At 41.7% G+C, this 25,653-nt stretch overlaps 2 protein-coding genes across 4 annotated transcripts; one reads left to right on the forward strand and one right to left on the reverse strand.

Moving 5' to 3' along the window:
- Nucleotides 1-731: 731 nt before the first annotated feature.
- LOC118426286 (protein rogdi homolog) lies at nucleotides 732-11,837 on the reverse strand. The gene is made up of 12 exons (XM_035835587.1): nucleotides 11,756-11,837; nucleotides 10,902-10,973; nucleotides 9,696-9,729; nucleotides 8,664-8,712; nucleotides 8,125-8,182; nucleotides 7,358-7,441; nucleotides 5,968-6,063; nucleotides 5,502-5,600; nucleotides 4,880-4,993; nucleotides 4,460-4,506; nucleotides 3,311-3,437; nucleotides 732-949 (listed from the first exon to the last, which is right to left on the reverse strand). Exons 1-12 carry the CDS (start codon nucleotides 11,780-11,782, stop codon nucleotides 917-919), a joined length of 840 nt encoding a protein of 279 aa, XP_035691480.1. The 5' UTR covers nucleotides 11,783-11,837; the 3' UTR covers nucleotides 732-916.
- Nucleotides 11,838-12,316: 479 nt separating this feature from the next.
- On the forward strand, nucleotides 12,317-25,447 carry LOC118426280 (hydroxyproline dehydrogenase-like). Of its 3 annotated transcripts, none has more exons than XR_004832373.1 (11): nucleotides 12,317-12,451; nucleotides 14,529-14,675; nucleotides 16,140-16,375; nucleotides 17,090-17,286; nucleotides 18,085-18,214; nucleotides 18,697-18,780; nucleotides 19,211-19,438; nucleotides 20,162-20,281; nucleotides 21,428-21,585; nucleotides 22,678-22,811; nucleotides 23,300-23,388. XR_004832373.1 is itself a non-coding variant. In XM_035835576.1 (11 exons), the coding sequence occupies exons 2-11, from the start codon at nucleotides 14,552-14,554 to the stop codon at nucleotides 24,148-24,150; spliced, it is 1,551 nt and encodes a 516-aa protein (XP_035691469.1). In that variant the 5' UTR covers nucleotides 12,317-12,451; nucleotides 14,529-14,551; the 3' UTR covers nucleotides 24,151-25,447. The 3 variants fall into 3 exon arrangements, 2 of the variants coding, with proteins under 2 accessions (XP_035691469.1, XP_035691470.1); XM_035835576.1 differs by lacking the exon at nucleotides 22,678-22,811 and adding an exon at nucleotides 23,966-25,447; XM_035835577.1 differs by lacking the exon at nucleotides 23,300-23,388 and having other exon boundaries at nucleotides 22,678-23,293.
- The last annotated feature ends 206 nt before the right edge of the window (nucleotides 25,448-25,653 follow it).

The following is a 25,653-nucleotide window of genomic DNA, read 5'->3' on the forward strand; positions in this document are numbered from 1 at the left end:
GTCCGATCGATTTTCGCCTAAAGTTAGGGGGGTATAAGGAGCATGTGACAAACACCTGCTTGCCTTAAAACATTGAGCATTCATGGAAGCACTTAAACGTAAGATGAACAAAAAGTCCACTTTCTAAACCTTTCATCAAAAGATTTTGGTGTAAGTCATCTTGGCATAGGGAACATGACATTGTGTCTTGTGAAAGGTGTACAACATAATTTGCACAGGTTTTGCAGCAGGAATGCTTTCCACATATTTGCATAAATGGGAAAAACACAACATTTCATCCGTTTGTGAAGATTATACATCCAGGAATATAATGAAAAGATGAAAGTTGAATCTCTACTTCTGGATAAATCAAATTTACTTCAGACGTTTCAAACGACCTCCGTCGTTCTTCTTCAGTGAAAAAACATTTCATCGTACAGTAGAAGCCGCTTAATTGCACACCCCATTTACCAGTGCATTTCGTGCAATTATCCAAATGGTGCAACAAAGCAAAGTTATTATTATAATATTAAGCTGGACTGCACCACTACGGGATTTGGGGATTTCGTGCAATCAACAGAAGTGTGCGATTATCCATTGTGCAATTAACTGGCTTCTACTGTACTACAAACACTATCAACCACACTTTAACCTTTGACCAGTTGCTGATGTCACACTTCCATTGAGGTCATATGACATGGGTTTTGGGTCATTCCAACTTGAGAAAGGTTAGACAACCGACTATATTCTTGTTGGCAAGCATTTTACTCTGTGTAAGAAATAGTGCATTTACCTTTATGGTACTAACTAATACTGTCAAAAGAATGTTTGAAGAAATAAGCAAATAAGGTACAAAAAAACACAGTTCTGAAAATATTGCACCAGTTTTTGAGGTTACCTAGTACACAGCACAAGTGCATGATGGGATATCTCTTCTTCAGTCTTTCCAGTACTGCTGGAACACCGTAATCTGTGGGGACAAATGCAGGGACATGTTCAGTTCAACTGATAGAGTATATGGCGACAAACAAAGATTCATGTTCAGTCTAGCCGGTACTACTCTAGGTTGGAAAAGGCCCCATGACGTTTGAGGCTGTAGGGGCAGTTGGCTGTGTTACACTGTGTAAAGGGCACGGTTTTGGAAGGCGGAGCTCTACTCTCACCACCTTTTACCTAATGAAATGAAGTGAGGGACCCATTTTTACACTGGGTGGAGTGAGGAAAGTTAAAGGACAGCATCAGAAAATTTTCAATTCTTTATTTTCCAGTAGTTTACTCATTAAAAAGTTGATGTACGTCAATTTTTACATTGATCCGCCTAATATGAACCTGTAGACACGTTTGAACTTCGCACTCTCCTCCTCTCCCCGCCGCGCTGGCCGATGACGTAATGGCCTCGTTCTGATCGTCTGAGATTGTATGACGTCACGGATCCGAAACTTCTAGCCAGCCATTTTGCTCGGTGAACCTCGGTCCTCTCAGCGGTAAATAATCACCCCGCCATTCTGGAGTTCAGTTTGTTGTCATTGAAAATTACTTTCGTGGACCTGTAAGTCGCATTGTGAGCTGTCTACGAAGCCATAGTCCCCGGGAGACTGAACATGAATAAGCTTGCCTGCGTGTGAACCGCGCGGCGACGGAACAAAATCAAAACAATGGTGGTGGGGGAGGTTCACGCACCGTGCCATTCTGGACTATTACAAGAGCGAGTTCGGGTCAGTTCTTACCTTCTCCTTTCCGGACAGCACAGCGATAATTACACGTAAGCTTCCACGAATTTTGGTTGAATTCACAATTGTCCAACTGGCAGGGACATTAAAAAAAATCATTCTCTGACAACATACCCTTGATCGCTACATATCGAACGATCCCCATTCCGCGCCGAAACATACATACAGCATTGTTGTTTTTACATACAACACAGGCCGGCATTGTGAATGGCGCGAAATGTCGGCTTCGTTTCAGAGTCCGTGATTTGTTTTGAATGAACCCCCAGCAATCTCCGCCAAAGCTACATGATTGAAAAACCGACCAGTCCAGATAATTTACCCGAGAAACAGAAAATAAAGTGAGAGGCGAGGCGTAACTCGCACGATCTGTACAAGTTGTGGTGCTATCTGTTTCGGCGCGAAAAGGGGGTTGTTCGATATGTAGCGATCAAGGGTATGTTGTCAGTAGAACAAACGAGGTCTACAACTGTGAATTCAACCAAAATTCGTAGAAGCTTACGTGTAATTATCACTGTGCTGTTCGGAAAGGAGAAGGTAAGAACTGACCCAAACTCGCTCTTGTAATAGTCCAGAATGGCACGGTGCGTGAACCTCCCCAAAAACCATTGTTTTGATTTCGTCCCGTCGCCGCGCGGTTCACCCGCTGCAGACAAGCTAATAATCATGTTCAGTCTCCCGGGGACTATGGCTTCGTAGACAGCTCACAACGCGACTTACAGGTCCACGAAGTTAATTGTCAACAACAACGGACTGGCTTCCAGAATGGCGGTGTGATTTCCCGCCGAAGGGACCGAGGTTCACCGAGCAAAATGGCTGGCATGGCCAGAAGTTTCAATTCTGATTTGTGACGTCAGCGCGCAGGCAATCAGAACGAGGCCATTACGTCATCGGCCAGCGCGGCGGGAGAGGGGAGGAGAGCGCGAAGTTCAAACGTGTCTACAGGGTCATATTGGGCGGATTAATGTAAAAATTGACGTAAATCAACTTTTTAATGAGTAAACTACTGGAAAATAATGAATTGAAGATTTTCTGATGCTTTAAGTTAAGTTGAGTGTCTTTCCCAAAGACAATAAGTCTGGCCATGAAACATACCTGTGACCTCTTCATCTCATGTGTACTAGCCTTCAACCACTTGGCTATTCATACAAATCATAGCTCTAAGATAAACAACAGATCCCACCTTTTTATTCAGTTGATGACACAACTAAAGCCCCATGGTAAATTTTTGGTTTAAAATCTTTGGTAATTTTTTCAACAATGACCTTATGGTGATCAACTAATTAAGGATAAAGCTCGTCACCTGTTTGACAGTATTTCCCCTCTTCATTCAAGTGAAAATGACTGCCTAGCTTCAGTTACGCTGTTCCTTTGATAGGACGTTAAATGAAGGTCCTGCATTTGAGAACTGCCAAACCTTGAGCATGTAAAAAATCTAAAGCTCAAACTTGTCAAAAAGAGTAGGGGTCTATCCCAGTGTGAATGGATCAAATAAATCTGTCCAGATATGCAGCTTGTACTGTTTAGCACAAACCTGATGATTTTATCCCAAATGCAATACAAATAAACAAACAAGCAAACAAACAAACTGAAAGTTGACCCACCTTATCCTTAAGTTGCTGGCACAACTGCAGCCCCACAGTGAAGTATGTGATGACATCGTTCAGCCAGGGGACGGCCACCTCCACTTTGTTTGACTGGACAACTTCATACTTCTGACTCCCCAGCTCACTGCACAGCATGGAGAAGGGAAATCTTTAAAATCTTCATTCGTCAAAATCAACATTGCAGAGTTACCCCTGAGCAGTAGTACCTCTGAATACAGTTGATCTTACAGAATGGAGTAAAATCACATCACTTAATAACTAGACACAGCAGGTAAGACATGAACAGTACATAAGGCCACACCAATTTAATTTCTTGGTTCACGGATTTTTTCATAAAAAATATGGAGCGAGAGGGCGAAATAAAAATAAAAATTATAAAATGGTTGGGATAAAGGTAACGGCTAATCCAAAACATAAAGAAAAAAAGTTTTTAGCTTGAAAAAAGTACAAAAACACTATTATTGTACAGTAACAGCACCTGTACCCACACTTTAAGGAGCTTATAATATAAAGGCCAATTTGCTTCACCAGAAAGTTGGTGAATGGTTTCATTAATGGTGAAAATTTGCTGAGTGGTAATTTTTATTTTTATTTTTTTGTCCAAAAAATAGGAGCGAGCGAATCCGTGAACCAAGAAATTAAATTGGTGTGGCCTAAACAAACAAAAAACACTTAAGCATCAGTCAATGATTTATTATTTAGTCTGATGGTATGGTGTAGGAAGGAATAATATTGTCCATGATTATTTACATGCACATGAAATATGGATTGACATCGTAAGGTAAAAGGAATTAAGCTAATAGTGGATCATTCATTTCCTCTCAATCTTTACAATGTTAGCCCACAGGACCTGTTAGATGGAGGTCCCGTTATTTAGGACAACTGCACAAAAGTTGGAAATGGTCAAACGATTTCGCAAAAGACAGCAGACTGAAATGTCTGACCATTTCAAATATCTGTAGTATCCTGTTGCCTGAGTAACTGTTATCTGGCATACCTTATTAATCTGGATATCTAACCTTCATCAACGTATCAAGAAATGCAAATCACATTTTTTTCAATTTCTGTTGTGTGTCAAAAAACAGGAGAAATAAAATGGGATGAATCAGAAGAAAGCTTGTCCTTGGAAACAAGTTTGTGACTCACAAGACTGATCCTGTGGGGTGGTAGATGGCAGGCAGGGTTGTCTTGGGCTGCAGAACAGGAGGAGAAAAATATAAGTTAAGTCCCAAGAGAGAAACCATAAAGCCAATGCAGGATGCTTCTTCCACCATCTGATTCTGTTTTGGAGGTCTCATCACCCCGAATGTTTGGCATTCCCAATTACCAGTTAGAAATTGCTACAAAATGCTTGAATGAGGTGCTTTTGACATCAAAATATAATTAATACTTTGTAAGAAAAATGTAAGAAGAAGAAAAATGAAGACCCGGGGGATTGCCCCTAACATTAGGAACAAGCCTCAAGCCTTTCATATTGTTCAAGAGACAGTTGTTAAAATGGACTATGTAGTAGACAGATATAATGCATGGAATGAGGTCTAGGCATGGTACATGAGAGCCCCCTACCTTCTGTGAGCTGCTCTGCAGGGGATGTACCTGGTATGCCCCCAGCACCAGCTTGTGGCAATGGATGTGGAAACTCACGATAACCTCGTTTGGAAGGGCTGGACTAAACATTTTCTGAAAACAGACAGCAAGACACAATCATCTTTATCTTTCTATTCAATTAAAACATAGTCCTGCAAGTTAAGAATGAATGAGTTTATTGCTCAACTTAAGATGTGAAAGAGAATGTCTTTGAGTGTTGGGTCATGCTGATGCATTTTGTTGGATCTTGACCTAGTCTGTATTGCAATGTTACAATTTCAATGAAAAAACATTCCTAAACATATAGAATACAACCCACAGTGCCAACTGTACCAACCATGATACCAGTCAAACCAAGAAAACCCACATGTTAATGCAAACAGGAAGATTGGAAAATTTGGTGCTATCAAAGAAATTATTTCAGGAACATAGATTCCAATCTGATTTTGAACAGTGTCACATGCAAAGCACATTCAAATTACATTATCTGAAACAAGTAGAAGCACAATGTGATATCATAAAATACAGACTGGGATAGAATGCCTGTATCAAACGCAATCACAGCTTAATATTGGCACATACATCTCTGTTATCTCCTCACCATGATTTTGCTGGAGTAGAGCTCCTCCAGGGTTCTCTTGCGGGGTGTGGTCAGACAGTCCCGGCCTCGGTTCAGCCGACCCATGATGTCATCCATCACCTAGGGGACACAGCAGGATAAACATAACTGTTTGTAGGGTGCTACTCAACAGTGCCACCTAGCGGATCGCATCAGTGCTGCAGCTAATGAAACTTTGTAGCCAAACTTGTCTAATGTAACCACTCGGAAAATGGTCATATAGACAGTGCTTGGGTGAATAGGTAAATAATATAAGGGACCATGCAAGATCAGTGTCCAATGACCAGATAGATAAAATATGCAAAGGTGGCCCCTAGTGCAGATTTTAGAAAGAGTGGTCTTTCTATTTTTTTCTTTTATCCTATTCTAATGAATATGAGTTATTCTACCAGGGCACACGGTTCATGAAAAGAAGATCATGCACAAAGGTCAGAGTTCATGTGCTGACCTTTACGACCTCCTCCCCAGTCTGGAACAGGTAGCCCTGCTCAATGCTGGTCACATGATCGAGTGCAGCTTGAAGGTGATTGGCTGCATTCTGGATCTGTAAGGGAGGGAAGTCACATGATCAGTCACATGATCAGTCACATGATCGAGTGCAGCCTGCAGATGATTGGCTGCATTCTCGATCTGTAAGGGAGGGGAAGTCACATGATCAGTCACATGATCAGTCACATGATCAGGTGAAAATGTGTACCTAGCTTTGGTAAGTTATGTCCTCTCAGATAGGGCAGAGGAGGCATGGCTAGCATCTCCGTAACTCTGCGCGATACCGCCAACCTACTGGGACTAACCGCTACCTAACCAGCGCTATACCAGCAATGATCAAATCATTGAACGAACTGTAGACTCTACGTATATACTCCACCAGGACAATCTGTTTTTAGCTTTGTAGGACAAGTCAATCAGTTTTAGCATGATCAGACTTTTAATATGTATAGTTTTAACCCTATTTTAACTTGCCTTTTAGACATTGCACTCAAATCTGCAATATTTATCCATTAATGATATTCATGCTACACGTCTTATTTGTATTGCTTACGTTACAATGTTCTGGTGAGTAGCAATAAGGTGGCTGTACACAATGAAAACAAGCCTGATAATTCGGCTTCCGAGCCGCAAGTTGGCTGTGAAACAAACAAACCATTCTCTCTCTCTCTTTCTCATGTTTGAGGAGAGCCACACCTCAAGCATGTTCAACAACCCCCACAGAAGTCTAGTCCAATCTATTAAAAGTCTGGTCTCACATATACCTATATGGTTTGGTCCCAGTCAGCCAATATTGACCATGTCCACATACTAGTACTAGTACTGAGTATAGCTACTCAAGTAACTGGAATAGGAAAAAACCTCTCTCAAGGGCCCATAAGCTAGAGTCCATATTGGTCTTCTTACAATCAAACTCTGAATACCTCCAACGCTAAGTGTGTGGTCTCCTTTTGATTGATACAATCATATAATAGTAAGATCAGGGCTCTAGCCAGCGTCCATTTTTCCGTCAATTGGCGGAAATTTGCTGCGTCTGACGGAAAAAATTTAAAACCAATCCATCAACCTTGACAGACAAGAATCCTTGGTGGAAGCTACAGGCGGCTCGGGGATGCCGTCCACGGCCGTAAAAGCCACACACTGTTTGTTTTGCTATTGTTATGATTGTTGATATTGTGTGTTGGTCTCCTTTTGCATACGATAATCTCATTAAAAACCCGTTTTTCAAGATCTCAGTTCAGTCTCTCTAACTCAGTGGAAAGTGTTTTCGCAGTTTTCGCAACAATGGGCATTGGCTGACGGAAAAAAATTTTGAGCTGGCTAGAGCCCTGAGTAAGATACAGACTTACAGCCTGTAGTTTCCACTGCAGCCCCTCCCTGAAGCTGGTGCGGAAGTTCTGAGTGGAGTGACGATGGATCTTCACACTCATGTCCTGTGGGAGGGGCAGATGGTTCAGGGTGAAAAGATGTCTTGTGTGTTGATTGATTATCAATCAATTAATCAATCATTCGCAGGCATCATAATCTGATGCATAGCGGCTACAGACATGGACAGTTCATGCCAGGTTGATCTGTCCTGGGTGTACTCCCTCCAGTTGGTTCTGGTGACCCCCAGCTCTTTGAGTTTGATTGATTGATAAAAATAATCTATAAACCAGGCTGATCATACCTAGCTTAGGTGCCATTCTGTTTAGTTTACAAGCCTAGGGCAAAATATTTTAATTTGTGGTATAGCGAGTACTGGTAACGAGCTCCGGCGGTAGACTATATAGGATGGTACCCAGGCCAGGGCCCCCAGAATCTAGTGGGCAACCCTTCCTTCACTCAGACCAAGAAGTTGGGAGCTTGAATCCTAGCTGATAGCACTCACTAAATGTGCACACTACTGGGAAGGGTCTCACAGTCCATAGGATGGGATGAAAATCCTTGATCCACTGTTCATTGTGCTCGTTTAGAAGAGCTAGGGGAACGTCCCCAGTACAATGAACCTGTAAACACTGCACATAGCATCTGTCCACTTGAAGATTACCTCAGACAGTCTCTTATGTGAGTTAATCTGGTTTGAGACCACTTCAACTTTCCTATCCTTTTCTCCCTCACATGTCTCCATACTTACTGCAGTGCAGATGTTGTCTCCATACAGGGTGATCACAGCCTTCACATGGTCAGCACCCCTGCATACACACAGGAAAACATCATATAACTATAGTAAGCCCTTTATCTATGTGCTTCCCTTATCTGGCATAAGAGAAACGGCAACCAGAAGCAAAGCAGTGACTGCACTTCAAACACAACTTCAAATAGAGGAGATTTAGGCACAATTTCAATGTGGGGCATCAATGACAGTCATATATCAATTGTGTTCACTTTATCAGTTCTAAAATCAGCAAATGACCATGATGTAAGTCATTACAAAGTATTTTTGTTCATAATAAAAAAAAAAATCCTTAGCAGGCTCTTTGAGTCAGGTGTTTTTTTCTGTTGAGGCCTATAAGAAATTAAGGACAATGTAATTATATTGATATTAAAAAATTACATTATAAACCACAAAAGTCAAACACGTAGAATTTGCTAAGGAGGCTATGTGAACATTATGTAACTCTGAATTGCATTTGCATGACAAAATTGCAGTTTTTCGATCCAGAAGTGACTCACGTTGCGCTGGTGAGGAGGTACTTCTCTGCTTTCACAAGACAGGACTCCGCTGAAAACAGAACACAAACATCCGTAAATAACTTCATCAGGTTGTCAGTAGTTATCAGTAATTGCTTAAGGCCAGTAATGCCTACCTCAAAGCACTGATGATAAGTAAAGCGCAATATCAAGAATAACATGAGTACATTCTATGGCAGAACAACCTTTTAGTGTGAAAAGTTGCCTAACTACCAAGACTCGACTCAAGTCAAAATTGAGGACCCTGAGTCACCAAGTGACATGTCCTTGTTCACATGAAAATAATAATAACTATTACATGTACTAATAACCTACTAAATTCACTTGTTCTATGTTTTGGAAACACAAATCAGTTGTTAACATTCCCTAGCATTTTCTCCTTTATTTCCATTTGTTTATTTGAGCTAGGCACTCGTGACTTGTGTTGTAACTAGCCCATGCACAACTGATGATAATCACATTCCATATTAGCCTGGGTACCATCCGATTTCTACCGGGTCTCTTTACACTCGCTACCCTAAAAAATACTTTTGTAGGGTAGCGAGTGCAAAGAGCTTCTTCTATATGAGGCTTAGGCCACACCAATTTAATTTCTTGGTTTACGGATTTTTTCATAAAAAAATATGGAGCGAAAGGGTGAAATAAAAATAAAAATAAAAATTGCAAAATGGTTGGGGTAAAGGTAACAGCTAATCCAAAACATAAAGAAAAAAAGTTTTCAGCTTGAAAAAAGTACAAAAACACTATTATTGTACAGTAACAGCACCTGTACCCACACTTTAAGGAGCTTATAATATAAAGGCCAATTTGCTACACCAGAAAGTTGGTGAATGGTTTCAGTAATGGTGAAAATTTGCTGAATCGTAATTTTTATTTTTATTTTTTTTTCCAAAAAATAGGAGCGAGCGAATCCGTGAACCAAGAAACTAAATTGGTGTGGCCTTATCAGCAAAAGTCAATGGAACAGTAAAGAAGGAGAAGACTCAAGCTTATGTTTTTTATGTGCGTACTCACTTGAGCCAGGCAGCAGGAACCACTTGCTGCACTCCTGTAACAATGATATTCAACATCATGTCATACCTGCGACGTGAAAACGTTCCATACAGGTGTTCCAGACCGGGCCATAACTTCCGTATCGCACAGGTTCGAAAGGCGTATCACACGGGCTCCATTTGACTAAATCGAACTGATTCGAGCGGGCCGAGTGCGGCGCCATCGAAAGTTCGAATACCTGATTTGGACGTTGGAAGATTACTGTTGCAACACTTTTTTTGTTCAACTTCTGGTGCATTTCGCATCAAAACAGGGGTTTTCTCAGGTGGGTATGACATAAATAAAATACAACATGGTGTATTTTTGCCTTTGGCCTTCGGGCGATCCGACCCGCGGTTGGGCTGGTACCTCGGGTAAAAATGGGCGTATGACGTGATGACCAGACGCGCGTCATACGCGAGAATTGTGCACGAAAGCCACGTGACTGATGGTGCGAGAAATCGCGAGACCGGGAGCAGAATCCTAGATCTTGAACACACTGTGTTGTATTCTATATCAGGGCTCGAAATACCACCTGCATATGCAGGTTAGTGCAGGTAAAATTGGTGCTGTGCAGGTATTTCTGGTGTCTACCTGCACCAAACCTGCACTGGTCCATGTACTGGGTTTTATACATAAATGTCCTATGATGTACGTGTGTATGGGTTGTCATTAGCTGCATTGACTGTTACCACCTATAAAGTATAATTTATATAAAAGAAAAAGTAGCAATGGTTCCTGAACAAATTTAGTATGATCCATACTTCCTAAATTCAGAGTGGTGCAGGTAAAATTTGTCTGGTGCAGGTAATTTTCGACGTTACCTGCACGAGTGCAGGTATGCAGAAAAAAGTATTTCGAGCCCTGTATATGTATTTATCTCATCAACAGTATTTAGCAAACCTCCTTACCTATACTAGGCTATAGCAGAAAGTGGTAAGTGAATGAGTGAGTGAGTGAGTGAATGTGTGAGAGTGAAATATGAATGAGTGATTGTGTGACTGATTAGATGATTAGATGAATGAAAGAATGAATTGATGAATGCAAGAAGTTACTATTACAATGAGCGAGTAGTACATGAGTAACTTTAAGTGATATATGAGTTTGAGAAAAAATGAATGAATGACTGAATGATGGAATGAATGGATGATTGAATGAATGAATGAATGAAGGAATATAAGCAGTTACCTGCAGCACAGTCTGCAGCTGCCGCAGCACTGCATTGACTTCATGCAGCAGCAGCCACCTGAACTCCTCCTGCTGGAACACAAACAAAACAACAACATAAACAACCTGTTCTAAATAACAATTGTGGAGGGGTGGGGTGGGAGATTTAGAGGTAACGTTATACGTTTGCAGGGTTCTCCCCAGAGAGTGGAATAAGGGAGGCCCTCCACTATACTCTCAGCCAGCTCCACTATACTATTTTTCAAATTTAGTGTGTTTCTTCCCTATTTTCTTTGTTAGTTTTGCTACAATTAATGACAATTCACAGATTTTTGTGCCAAGTGGCATCACTTTTCCAGTCAGCATTGTCTGCAAAAACTTGTGAATGAGCAATGATCAAAACAATAGTCATTTGCCACTTCACAACAAAGGAATCACAACAATATATTATACTTGTAGTATTTGACACCCTCTGTCATTGCAAAATGAACCCATTTTCATGAAAGCGCAGCGTGTTGTTGCGGGTTATTTTTGCCAGTCCCTCCACTATACTAAAAAATTCTGAGGAGAACCCTGCTAACCCATAACCCCCTGTACAATCCAGATGTACGTGCCACCCCACACACCCACCTCGACTGTCAGGCCAGTAAATTCTTTCCGACCTACGAAAACCTAGGGCTTTTATCAAGAAAATACCTTGTGAAAACAACAACAAAATTACGCATGTTTAAACCGAGTTTCAAGGGCGAGTGCCAAAGTATCGGTTTGTAGAACTGACTTCCTGTACTCCCCTAACCCTACTCTAAATCCCAAACCAGTCTAGATGCACAAATAGCTCCCAAAACACCATAAAAAGGACAAATTTCGATGCTTACCAAAACTCTTTCCTCTTCTTCCGCCATTTGTCTGATGATGACCTTTCACCCCCTTATAGACGAGTCCACTTGTATGCTTGTTCATTTATGAGGGGTGTATTTAAAAGTTTTGTTGGAGATTAATCGAGGTTAAGGGATAAAAAGCGACTCTTGGAATGCACTCATTAGAAAACAATGCATAGTTCTGTCTTATGATGTGTCTCATATTTCAAAACTTTTTCCGATGATGTGATATGAATTTTGAAATCTGATATGTTCAGAAATAATGTTCTGTCAGACATTTTCTGTCCTTATATAAGAACATCTATCTTACGTCTGTTTATCACTTTGGGTACATTTTGAGAGAACTCAAACCCTAAATATTGCGATTCTAATCATCAATTTGCGATTTTAAAATCCCTGGGATCAAACGAACTCATCTGACTACTGATAACCAATCGCCGTCCGTTTTGAGACCCCGCCTACCAATATCAACACAGGTCCCTTGGCTCTGGGCCAATCGCCGGTCGGCACTGGTGCGACGTCACTTGTCAACAGTTGCACGTGGCCTGGGTCGTTCTGCTATCAATAAACAACGTGAGTGACGGAATGGGGCCAGAGCTGGTTTCAACCGGACTCAGCCAGTTAGCTGATCCATTGGACTCAAAGAAAAGAGCGGCGGAGAAGGGCAAGGGCTGGCCGAGCATAACTTAGAAGGTATGTCACGTTTAAGGTTCTCTTTCCTTTCGATTTTGGGCATGACAAGCGTGCAGGACGAATAGAGCTTATCAAGGGGGTGAATTAACGTTACATTGGATGTTGAACAACAATATTTAGTATTTGAAAGTTGCTGTTTTGTTCTCCTAGCTGGAACATTCTCTGGAGACGCAGTATGGTTTGTGTTTGCACGCTAGTGACCTTTTATAAGATGCCTTACTTTGCTTGGGGGCTTATTTTAAAAACAGTATTCTTCAATGTGACAAGGACCTGAACTGTTCTGAATACAGTGGGTCTCAGTGCAAATTATAAGCTAGACCAGGCAGGGATGTTTTCGTACTTGTTTGTTTTGAAAACAAACACCGCAAAGCGGCAAAGTCGATTGACCCCTGTACGAAAATACAAAAGCCTGACTGCACTCGGACAGGTCAGGACAGCAGGCTATCTGAAATAATTAATTTCTCTAAAATGCCATGTTGATTTGATTATATGGATGACATCCGCACGCACCAATTTTCGGCCGTTTAAAAAAAAAAGTTTTCAACCATGCTATGGAAAGCAGCTGCAAAATGAATTATGGAATGGAATTGACTCTGGCACTTTAAGACAATTATGATATCTGTGGGTTTTTTTTTTTTTTCTTTTCAATTCACCACAGGCATTTGTCATTTTGTAGCTGCTTTGTACAATTTAGAGTTTAGTCCTGGATGTTGGCAGATTTAAAAAAAAAGTGAATTTGACCCTGAACCAGTTTAGCTCACTGAACAGGGTATTCTTATCCTGGTTGTGACAGAGGAGACAGATGCTATGTACAGTATTTCGAACATTGTACAGGGGAAATTCTCCAAGCTGTTTCTATCAAAGATACAAGCATAATGAACAGCTAGCAGACCACAAGGACTACAAGTAGTACAACCCTGTTCAGTAACATGCATGTAGGGTGAGCGAGATCCTGGGAGTCAAACTCATGGCACTAATAGAGGCAGGGCCGCTAAATGACTCAGGAAGTTACATGGCACTCTAACTTATGCAGATGTCATCCATATAATCAAATGGACATGGTCTAAGGCTTGGTAAACAGACAAACTGTCCTGGTTTTAACACCAGTCATCTCATCTGTCATCTCCCACTGGCACTGCAGACTTTTAGGAATGGGGTCAGTGGTGGTCCCTGGGGCTTGGGGCCATATGCGAGATTTGGAGGGTTTTCACTTAACTGTATACTTTTGTGTATAAACTAACCAATAAACCACGCAACCACCAAACGAACTAACTGATCAACTAACAAACTCTCTGACAAGTGCACAGTCACAAGTAAACATTTAGTACATGATTTTGTTGACCTACACAACAACTGTAAGGCAAGACAGAATGATCGAAGCATCCTCCCTTGACAGTGTGTTTGTCAACAGTCTGCTCTTTTTTTACTTTGAAATCCTCCCCCAAATGCAGGAAATTGCAAATGTGCAGATTTGGGGGGGGGGGGGGGGGGGTCTCTATTGTTTAAAAAGTGGTACAATTTACAGTATCATGAACAAAATCAATCATAATCAAAACCCCCATTTTAGGTCCCTTCATGAAAGACAAACGCAATCCCTTGCAACATTTCAGAGCCGAGCCGACCGACCGTGGGATCAAACTTTAAGTTGGATCCAGATGGCCAAGCAGTAGGGCAGGGCTCTAGCCAGCGTCCGTTTTTCCATCAATTGACGGAAATTTGCTGCGTCTGACGGAAAAATTTTAAAACCAATCCGTCAACCTTGACGCACAAAAGTCCTTGGTTGAAGCTACAGGCGGCTTGGGCCGTAAAAGCCACACACTGTTTGTTTTGCGATTGTTATTATTGTTGACGAAATGTGTCGGCTCCCTTTAGCATACGATAATCTCATTAAAAACCCGTTTTACAAGGTCTCAGTTCAGTCTTTCTAATTCATGGACGAGTGTTTTGCGATTTTCGCGACAATGGGAATTGGCTGACGGAAAAAAATTTCGAGCTGGCTAGAGCCCTGCAGTAGGGTTGCTTTAACACTTGTGCCACAGAGACATGTCATCAACTTAATCAATCTGTTTGTCCACAGCCCAGTAGTGATTAGGCAGCGCCATGTTGGTGGCACAGAGAGGAGTTCAGGTGTTGGTGCCAGCTGTGCAGAACTTCTCAAGGACCCTTCCAGCGCTCGCCGCTTCTCACAGATGGGAAGTGTTACAGCAGCGCCTCCTACAGACAGGTTAGTGGTACTGCAGATCCAAAGGAAAGCATGAAAGTTCATCTGTGTGGGTATTGTAAAATACGTTTTTATCGAAAAATGCTAATGCTTCACTTCCAACACTGAAATTAACTATAGGGACCTACCCCTCTCCATTGACCTAATTCACAGAATGACCCTCTATCTCCCCCAGTGATGTCAGGAACACACCACTTTTGCAGGAGGGGTTCATAAATATAAGAAAGGTGTCTATAATGCGGGATGATGTTGGCACTTTAGAAGATTAGATCTTAAGTGAAAAAGAAAGGTTGAAGTGTATATATAAGCAACAAAGGAATCACTCTATAACAATAGCTGCAGTAGTTTTAAGTGTCTTCCTCAGCGCAAAACCCAATTAATAACAGGATTGTAAGTCAGGGGAGTAGAAACACTGAGTCTCCTGGCTCCCTGGATTCAAACACACGCCAAAACCGGGTTGCCAAATCACAAACCCAGCAATGTAAACCACTATGCCAAAAGGCCCAGAGCCGTTTGGCATGGTTGGTTTGGCCGTGCTTGAACCCCATTCTTACAGTATTGCATACAAATCTGCTCAAGCCACCACCTCTTCAGAAGGACTGTCACCATCTGGCCAAACCGGTATTTCGTGGTCCCATTGACACATTTTTTTAAAAACAATCTTTATTCATGATTCTAGTACATGAAACAACGAATATACTTAAATTAAACATTCTCACAAACGATAAATTAGTACACGCACACCTACCCACATAATATACATATAAACATGCTAAAAACAGTTTTAAGAATATGATAACAAGCATTTTAAGTATCCTGTCAATAATGACCACCTGTCAATAATGACCACCTGTCAACATGGACCAGATTAAATCAGCCCCGAGTGGTCTTCTTGGGCAGTTTTGACCAACTTTAATCTTTCCGTCCCAATCATGTTTGGAGCCCATGTTATCAGTTTATAGTGTTCAAAGATTAGGAAAATGTACATTTTCATCATTTTCATGACACAAAGTGCAGATTTTGGGGACGGATGGGGTGATTTTTTTTTGCATTCTCAGCAGGGCTCTAGCCAGCGTCCGTTTTTCCGTCAATTGACGGAAATTTGCTGCGTGTGACGGAAAAATTTAAAACCAATCCGCCAACCTTGACGGAAAAAAATCCTTGGTGGAAGCTACCGTCAGCTTGGGGACGCCGTCCACGGCCGTAAAAGCCACACACTGTTTGTTTTGCTATTGTTATTATTGTTGACGAAGTGTGTCGGCTCCCTTTAAGGTCTCAGTTCAGTCTTCTAACTCCTGGAAGAGTGTTTTCGCGATTTATGCGAAATTGGGAATTGGCTGACGGAAAAAAAATCGACCTGGCTAGAGCCCTGATTCTCAGCATGCAAATTTCCGTCCCAGGATGGAAGGACGGGTCCTAAAGACAGCCCTCAGGTTTTGACTGAATTACTGTTTCTTCTATACCCAGCTGCAGGAAAAGGCGACAACGCCCTGCCTGCAAGGACGACTCTCATCCGACAGGGGGCGCTCCAGACGCACCAGCTGGGTCTCAACCTATCAGAGGAGACAGCAGCGGAGTCAGAAGAGCTGAGCTTTGACAATCCCTCGCAGGCGTTCAGGACAAAATCCACGTGGGAGATCGCTCGAGCGTTGCTGGTGCTCCGACTCTGCTCATTTGATGTACTGGTCGACAACAGTCTCAAGGTAAGTAGCGTAGATTCTTATACTTACTATAGATATATCGGTCTACTGTAAATTCAGTTTACTGTAAATACAGATATATTTGCGAAGACTGCTTCACCCCCAAATCAAAACCACCACAAAAGTTTTTGTTTTGTCTTTTTTTCCTGCCTGGTCGACAACAGTCTCAAGGTATGCAGAGTAGAGTCTTTACTCTTAATATACATAATATACATTTTGTACTTACTATAATAGATATATCGTCTACTGTAAATACAAAAATATTTGGGGTTGTTCTATGCATTTTTTTTTGCGACGACTGCTTCACCCCAACTCAAAACTACCCACAAAAGTTTTTGTTTTGTCTTTTTCCTGGCCTGCCAAAACCACCACAAAAGTTTTTGTAATGGTTCTGTCTTTTTCCTGCCTACCCCCTTGTCTAACACTAAGCACTATTTATGATATGATACATCACACTATACATTGCACAGTATAAGATCATGATGTGTTGGATGCACCTGCTAGGTAAAGACACCAGAAGTTCAAGCCAAACACAGACCAGGTTCTGATCTTCGATTTGAAAACCACAGTAATCTTAAATACATTACAGTTTAGCCCTTAAGAAAGACAGGGACATGTAATATCTTCTGTCTTGGTTTGGAGTGTATGAATCTTTCTCAGTCACAATCTAGAACAGAAAAAGTAAAAAAGTGACCACTGCTATTTTGCCCTTTACAGCTGATGAAAGTAGGCCAAAGCTTCCTGGGTCAGAGGTTATTTGAAACGGTGATGCGTGCGACGTTCTACGGCCAGTTCATCGGAGGTGACACAGAGAAAGAGATTGAGGCGACGGTAAGGAGGCTGCTTAACTCCGGGCTGCAGACACTGCCAGCAATAACCATTGAGGAAGACATTGGTGATGAGATGGTCATCAGGTGTGTTTACTTGTTTGCTTTGTTCATCGTCATAGTTTTTTGTTTGCAGGTTTGTCTTGCTGCAGGGCTAATTATTTTCCCTTCCAAATAATTAGCTAAAGAAAATTAAGAAGAATGCAAATGAGAGATTGTCTCACACCAAGATTGCCTTCCCTAATAGAAAGTTATGCATCTTCTTCAACCAACAATTTTAAAAGACTGAAATACAAACTCCTCAACACTCTTTCAAATTGCAAGAGTTTCAATGGTTTCTACCATAAAAGTCATCAGTCTTTCCTTGGGCTTTACGAAAAGTGGACAACAGTTGTGGAACTGGCCCTGTCCTTAGTGCTGAAGCTATCACCATTAGTATGTTGGGTGACCAACAACAGACAGGGTTTCTGCTGTGAAAAACCTCTGGTTTGGAAGTTGGGTACCATGGGCCACGAGTCCTTCCCGCACCAGATGGTGCATTGGGCAGTGCCCATCCCCATTTCTGTAGTCCTGAGCCGCACAGCTTTGTCCAATCACCAGCAGGCATATTCAGCTTCCTTCCCAAATGCTTAGTGATGGCCAAATGCTTATGATTTGGCCAGGAATCCAACACAAGACAGACTGAATAGAAGAGAAACACTCACTTGGCTAGCTGGAAGACCCATTTTAGACCCTGAACTGGCTGCAGTAATGGTAACAGCATGACAAGATAATATCATGAACTCACTTGGCCATTGTACCGGTTGCATAGGCCAGACATAATAGTTGATTCTAAGTCACAGAAACACCATGCTCAAGTATTTCACTTCCCCCATCTTCCTCCAGAGAGGAGTTCTACGACTCTGCTACCCAGTTCTACCTGGACTCCATCCGGCTGCTCGCCAGGCTGTCCGACTACGTGGAAGTCCCGCTGTTCCAACTTCGCGTCACGTCCTTTCTGCACGCCAACCTACTGGTAGGCCTAAGGCCATGCTGGCTCTTTTATATTGTACTCTCACCTGTATTTAAAGCAATAACTATGAATGGAAAACTCCAGCATGTCCAGTGGACATCATGCTCATATTGTAAAATTATTGTCACTTAATATCCTATTGATGTTATTTATACTTTCTTTAAAAAATGGTAGACTTTTACAAAATCATCAGATTTGCATTCTGTACATTTCTGTAACATGTAACAATTTTACTATTAGTTCTACACATATAGCATTACTTTGTTGTTTACGACTTCTATTGATTTTCAAATGTATTTATTTTTGATCAAATGAGGCTATGTTAGGTTATGTTATGTTGGGGTTTGGTCCCCAGGAATCTTTGGAAAACACCATAGGTAAAATACATTTCCTGGATAGATAGATAAATGCAAATTGAAACTGTTGTTAACAATAACATATTGTAAAAAGGGGCCTTATTCTGAAACCTCATACTTCTTCCACAGGTGATAATGAGCAAGCACATGGATGCAGGCTGCCCTGAGCTGTCTGTGGAGAACCTTGCCAGTGGGCTGGCTGAAGACAACCAGGTATTGTCTTATAGATGGCAAGTTCATATAACATTTGCTTTGACTTTTCTGCAGTACATGAAAAAGTATGTGATGCCATTGTTGTGTACCTACTTCAAACTTAGTTTGACTTTATTATTGATAAATGAAATTGGTTGTAGAGAGCAGTCTTGTAAAAATTGCCAATGATCACTGTCCATCATAACAAAGACGAGCAGGCGGGACTTCTTAGCCAATTTTCAAACTGACATGTTGGTTAATGAAGAATATTATAAAAGTAATTACTATCAATCAACATAATCAACTAAGATATGTCCAATTTGTCATTACGGATATCAAAAGCAAAAGATGAAAGATCATGACAAATATCAGCATTAGATTTAAAACATTGTACTATAATATAATTATAGGACGTTGTGAATATGACAGGATTCCGCCATTTTTTTTGCAGAACTTCAGCGTGTCGGTTCTGACGGATCAAGAGAACGATCACCTCCGGAACATGCTGCGAAGACTCCACGCCGTGTGCCGCGAGTGCTCCGACCGAAGGATCTGGCTGGCGGCAGACGCGGAGTACACGTACATGCGACCCGCCATGACCCAGCTGATGCTTGCCGCCATGTTTAAGTTCAACCAGAAGGAGCCGCTCATATGGAACACCTACCAGTGTTATCTTAAGGTGTGGAGAGTCTTCTTATAACTTATTATCTGAGTGTTTAATTGTTACCTTATAGGGTGTGGGACTGTGGGGAGTCTTCGTATAACTAATATTACGGATAATATTATTATAATGTTACCTCGAGGCGCTAGGAGTCTTCTTAGATTTGAAAAAAAAATTTAGCCATACATGCACACATGCGCGTGCGCACACACACAAACACACACACACACACACACACACACACACACACAAACTTCTTGTTTTGTTTGTTTGCATTTCATATCTGGTTAGACATGTAACACACCAGGTTTGTTGTTTCGTGGATAATCCGATTAAAAACAAAAACATTAGACGACCCTGAATTCCATAGTCAGTGAAAAGTCTGTTTCCATCCCATTACATTTTATATGTAACTGCCCCCATTATGAGGATGAAAGAAACAACCTTTTCGACAATCAATACAATATTTCCAACTTTTCACCAGTTGGTAGACCTCCAAAAATCTATATTCCTGTTAAAATCACAGAACCCACTTACTAAGTCATTAAAGACGTGGGACTATTCATCAGCCACTGCCTCCAAAGAAGAAGTCAAACCTCCCAGTAAACAAATTGAATGTAAAATCATGTATATAGATAGCTGTATAGAATAGACTCTTCTTACTTTTTACTGTCTGTACCCTTGCAATTAGCCTTTGGGCATGAATTTGCAAATAAACAAATAAAATTATTCTCCCTACAGGGTGCCCATGATAACATCACTCGAGACATTCAGCTGGCCAAGGAGCTCAGCATGTGCTTCGGGGTCAAACTGGTGCGTGGCGCCTACATGGACAAGGAACGAGCACTGGCCAAGGAGAAGGTGAGAGAGTTACCATAGTGCCTGGCACGGTTGTAACGTTGAGTGCTTCCGTGCCAGGCAGGCGGCCTGCCTGCCCTTACCCGGGAGCCTCAGCTCCCCCCCCCCCCACGATGCCCCATGCGTGGCCATTTGGGGGTACTACCATGCAGATGCAGATGCAGGTTCCATTTTTGGGTCGATGCATACATCACTTAAACACTAGCCTGTATGTGACCCAGTACATGGACCAGTGCAGGTTATTTGCAGGTAGACATCAGTAGTATAAACTACACAGCTCCAATGTTACCTGCTCTAGTATATTACCTGCAGCTGCACATGCAGGTGGTATTTTGAGCTCTGAGCTGTCATGCATTAAACAAACAAACAATTTGAAAGCGTAAACTGAGTACTTAACCCTCCATAGTGACTGCTGGCTCAGTACATCACTTGCTAACAACGGAGGGTGGTACTCAGGTTAAACAAATCTCCACCCCAGGGCTACGAAGACCCGATCAATCCAATGTATGAGGCGACAGGAGTGATGTGCCACCGGCTGGTGGACACCATGCTGTGTGTAATGCTGATTGTAATATTTGGCCCAGAACCAGAGGTCTAATGGTTCTGACTCCCCTGACATGACACTGGTTTCGTGCCCTTAGAAAAGGCACTTTACAAGACTTTCCCCATGATCATGAGTACCTGACGTCATCACTTGGGGAAGTGAAAGGTGGTGGAAGGAAAGGGACTTCATGATCACTTTCCCATACTGTGACCAATATACACAGTGGAAAACAACCCACACTAAACCTATGGTCTTCAAAAGGCTCAAGGCTACCTGAGGATCACCTTAGTTTACCTTTTTTCCCAATCCTAGGGCTACAAGGACCCGATCAACCCAATGTATGAAGCAACAGGAGCGATGTACCACCAGTCTTGGATTTGAATCTCCTGTGACAATTGACACTGGTTTTGTGCCCTTAGAAAAGGCACTTTACACGACTTTCCCCTGGGTGATGATGATTACTTCAGTGCGGGAGGTAAAAGGCAGTGAAAGGAAAAGGATGGGCTCCACCTAACCCATACTGTGCCCCAGACACAGTAGAAAATACCCTACGGCTATATAAAGGTTATGAGCTACCATCATCTTCACCTTTTTTCCACCCCCAGGGCTACGAGGACCCGATCAACCCAACGTACGAGGCAACAGGAGCGATGTATCACCGGCTGCTGGACACCATGCTACACGAGATCAGTCGCCAGGGCCGGCGCTGCAAGCTCATGGTCGCCAGTCACAACGAGGACTCCATCAAGTATGCCGTGTCGAGGTGGGTCCAAGTTCAAAGTGTGTTCAAATATGGTGTAACTGCTTGTAATGGCTTGTGTCAAGATGACTACTGCTTGTAGACTGGCTTGTGTCCTATGTTGAGAGATGACTACTGCTTGTAGTGGCTTATATCCTTGAGTGCGAAGAAGAAGAAGAAGAAGTGCGAGATGACGTAACTGCTTGTAGTAGCTTGTGTCCTGTAGAATAATGCGAGATGGCTGCTCGTAATACTAAGTTGAAGTGCGACTCCTACGATGCAACTTGTATGTTATTTTGAACCTTCTCCCTGCTCACATAGCGCTGAACTATTATTTTTTTCCCAAAAAAGCTAGTTTCTCATTTTCCGCAGCTTATATAATAAATAATTGTATGCAATCGATTATCTTCCTTGCCTTTACTGTTAAAACAAGTTAAGAAGTCACTATAAATCATTTCATTGGGAACATGTCAAAAGCTATCCTTCTACAAAAGGATCCAAGCTTTTTTTGTCACACTTTTCTTGCACTGGACGAGTTAAATCATTTTGATTTCAATAGGATGCCATCCGCAAAGCGATGCTTTTTTATGTCCTCTTCAATCTGTACATGTAAGACTTTCAGTTCCACTAATTTTACTTTAAAGAAAAGAAAAAATTGTTCGCATGAGACAACTCCAAGCCTTTTAGATGCAGCAAGGAGAAGGTTGAAGACAAATGAGCAAACAGCTGCAACCTGGGCTCAAGGACTGGTTTTAGAAAAAGAACCAAAGGTTAAGGATATAGATGTGATTAAAGTGACGACAGGAGACGGCCAATTGCGCTTGACAGCTTTAGATCCTAGCTTAGCTTAGTAACTAGATTGAAGCATTTATGGCAGCAAAACTGGAAAGGGAAGTTTTGCATGTTATCTGCAGGTGCAGGTGAATGTTTCGTTCACTGAGCCAGTACTAACCAATGAGTGATCATGGTTGAATTGCTTCGAATATGCGCTATAATCATTATTAACCTAATTGGAACTTGTTTCTCCCAATTTTGACTGGCTGAAAGTTGAGTTGGAGATTCTGAAATGATTTGTGTGCAATAATTCCACGATGGTGACAGATTGTTGCCTTGCAGTCTAACAACTTAAACTGATTGCGAAGGCTGAGGGTCAAGGGTCAGTGGCTGCAAGGTCACCAGCTTCGGGGGTCAAGGTAGCTGGTAACTCTAGGGACCTGTGCAGGTCACGGGTCGTGGTAACTATGGCAACGGTAACTATGGTAACATGTCTGTCTTCCTGTTGTATGTTTTAAGTGCAGTATTGTGTTCTTTATTTGTTAGTCAATTGTGACACATACAGAAATGCAGTTACATTTGGTCATGCTCTAAGCTAAATGCCAAAATGCAGAATGTGTTATAGGTACTTTAATGAACGATTTACATTGTATGTTTAAGCACACAAAATTTGTTGCTTTGCACTGTTACTGGCCAGGACTTCATTTCTTTGGTTCCTGGTGTAAGATGATTGATAACAGTAGTACTGGGCTATATAATTTGTCTTTTATTCACTGTACAGTACTACATTTGTACATTAAATCTGTTGTAAAAGGTTGTTTCTTCTGTTGTGTTGTTAATGCCCAATGGTCTGTTCTGTCAACCTTTCCTCAATTATATGTCCTTTTTCGGTGTAAAAAAAGCAGGTGGCCTGGCCCAGAAACCTGATAAAATCTTTTTTTTTTTTTCTTCTCTGTTCCTTCAGGATGAGAGAGCTGGGGATAGAGCGGAACGACGGCCGGGTGTGCTTCGGACAGCTGTATGGCATGTGTGACCAGGTCTCCTACCCACTGGGTGAGTTATACTGGGATATGGGTGGGTCTGTAGGTTGAGTGGGTCTGTAGGTTGGGTGGGTCTAATGACCGAGAGTGCTTCGGACAGGTGTACGGCATGTGTGACCAGGTCTCCTACCCACTGGGTGAGTTATACCCAGGGACATGGGTGGGTTGTATTGGGTGGGTCTATAGACTGGGTGTGCCTTGAGCACCTGTCAGCATGTGTGATCTGGTCTCCCTAAGTTGTAATAGAACATGGGTGGGTTTAGACTGGGTGAGTTGTACTGGGTGTGTTACTTGAGGTATAAGGTCGCCTTCCCTGACTGTATGGGTTGGTCAGTGGTGAACAGCATGGGTGGGTTAACCTCCTAGACTCGGTGAGTTGGGATGTGGGTTATATACTGGGACTTAAAATCCTTGTTGTTGTTTTTTCAAACTGCACAGGCCAGGCAGGTTATGCGGTGTACAAGACAATAAAATTTAATGTATTTCTGCTGTGACCAACAAAACAAAACAGTTTGGGTGATTTTGAATCCTTACTTGTTAAAATGAAATGAAATAATGCATAGTTTTTGTTTTTCTTTCAAACTGCACAGGTCAGGCGGGGTATGCGGTGTACAAGTCGACCCCCATCGGGCCCATGGAGACGACCCTGGCGTACCTGCAGCGCCGGGCGCTCGAAAACCGCTCGGTACTCAGCGGGATCCGCAAGGAGCGTGACCAGCTCTGGAGCGAGATGAAGAGGAGGATCGCTCATCCTCAGTCCTGGAAAAACGTCTGAATCTTATCACTGTAAAATAATGCATTTAAGTTTGCGGAGATTTAATTTTGCGGTAGCACCACAGTAGTCTCTTTAATACTGTTATGGAAAAATATTCGCGGTGGTTTTAAATTTGCGGTGAAGCGGCCGCCGCGAGAACCGTGAACATTAAACCACCATGAAAGTGTCTGCATTTACAGTAACCTACAGGCAATATAACTAACCTGGGTACCATCCGGAAAGTAGTTCGCTCCGGCGTTCATTATATACTATACACAGTCAGTCGCTTCTTAGCTCTGACGTTCATTGTACACTATATAAAGTTGCTTCTCTGCCGTTTCATCTGAAACCCTGACCATCTTACAATAGCAGAACATATAGGAGCGATATACTCAATAATCCGCATGGTACCCAGGCTACTGCAGAACAGGGTTACAGGGTAATGTCATAAAGCCAAAAGGTGCATACATGTACATGTATGTTCCAACACAATCCTGTTGTTCTGACACACCTATGTTCCAACAACCCCGGCCTACATGTACAAAATGTATGTTTTAACCCCCTTGTTTATTCATTTAAAAACATTTCTTTAATGTTTTAAAGAATAGGGTTAAAGTTGGGGCTTTGGTTAGGGTTATGATTTCAGAACAACGCATTACATGCTATGTACATGACGTATATTTAATCTATAGGTGTCATAACATACGATGTATATAGGGGTTCAACCATAATGTTAAAGGGAAGGGCAGTGGCTAATTCGAATTGTTCTGTGAGCTAAAAGCCACACACTTCTTTGTGAAGTTTCTCACACTATTGTTCTTGTTTATCATAATTGTACATGGAAAGTGGATTTCAATTAATTACACTAAATTAAATGTACATACTACTTTTACAACAAAGTTTACAGGAGTATGGAGGTAGTGTATGTGATTGCAAGGCAATCAAAACATTTAAGCAGGGACAATACAAAAAATGTAACAGGTTTCTATTTGGATCTGCTTATTATAATAAGCTTGACAATGTATACGTCTGTCTGCTTTATCTTAAATCGTAAAGTGGCAAAAAGCCACAAAAAGTTACTTTGGAGTTTGGACCACTTCATTGTCTAGAATTATGCAAAATGATGGAAACACTGTCTGGTGTTATCTTTACTTTAAAGGCAGGTAACATATTTTAAAGTAAATTAACAAGAAGTTTTAAAGATATTGTCAAATATTCATTGTAAAGGTATAACCTAACTAATGTTGATGATGTACATTATTATATTAACATACTTATTATTTACATGTTGTATACTAAGAAAGAACTGTCTATCACATGCCTTTTATTGCATTTGCTTATTAATCATGTCCTCCACAAGGCCACACCGATTTAATTTCTTGGTTCACGGATTCGCTCGCTCCTATTTTTTGGGGAAAAAAAATAAAAATAAAAATTACTACTCAGCAAATTTTCACCACTAATGAAACCATTCACCAACTTTCTGGTGTAGCAAATTGGCCTTTATATTATAAGCTCCTTAAA

The sequence above is a fragment of the Branchiostoma floridae genome, chromosome 11, assembly GCF_000003815.2.
Source record: "Branchiostoma floridae strain S238N-H82 chromosome 11, Bfl_VNyyK, whole genome shotgun sequence".
Classification (NCBI taxonomy): Eukaryota; Metazoa; Chordata; class Leptocardii; order Amphioxiformes; family Branchiostomatidae; genus Branchiostoma; species Branchiostoma floridae.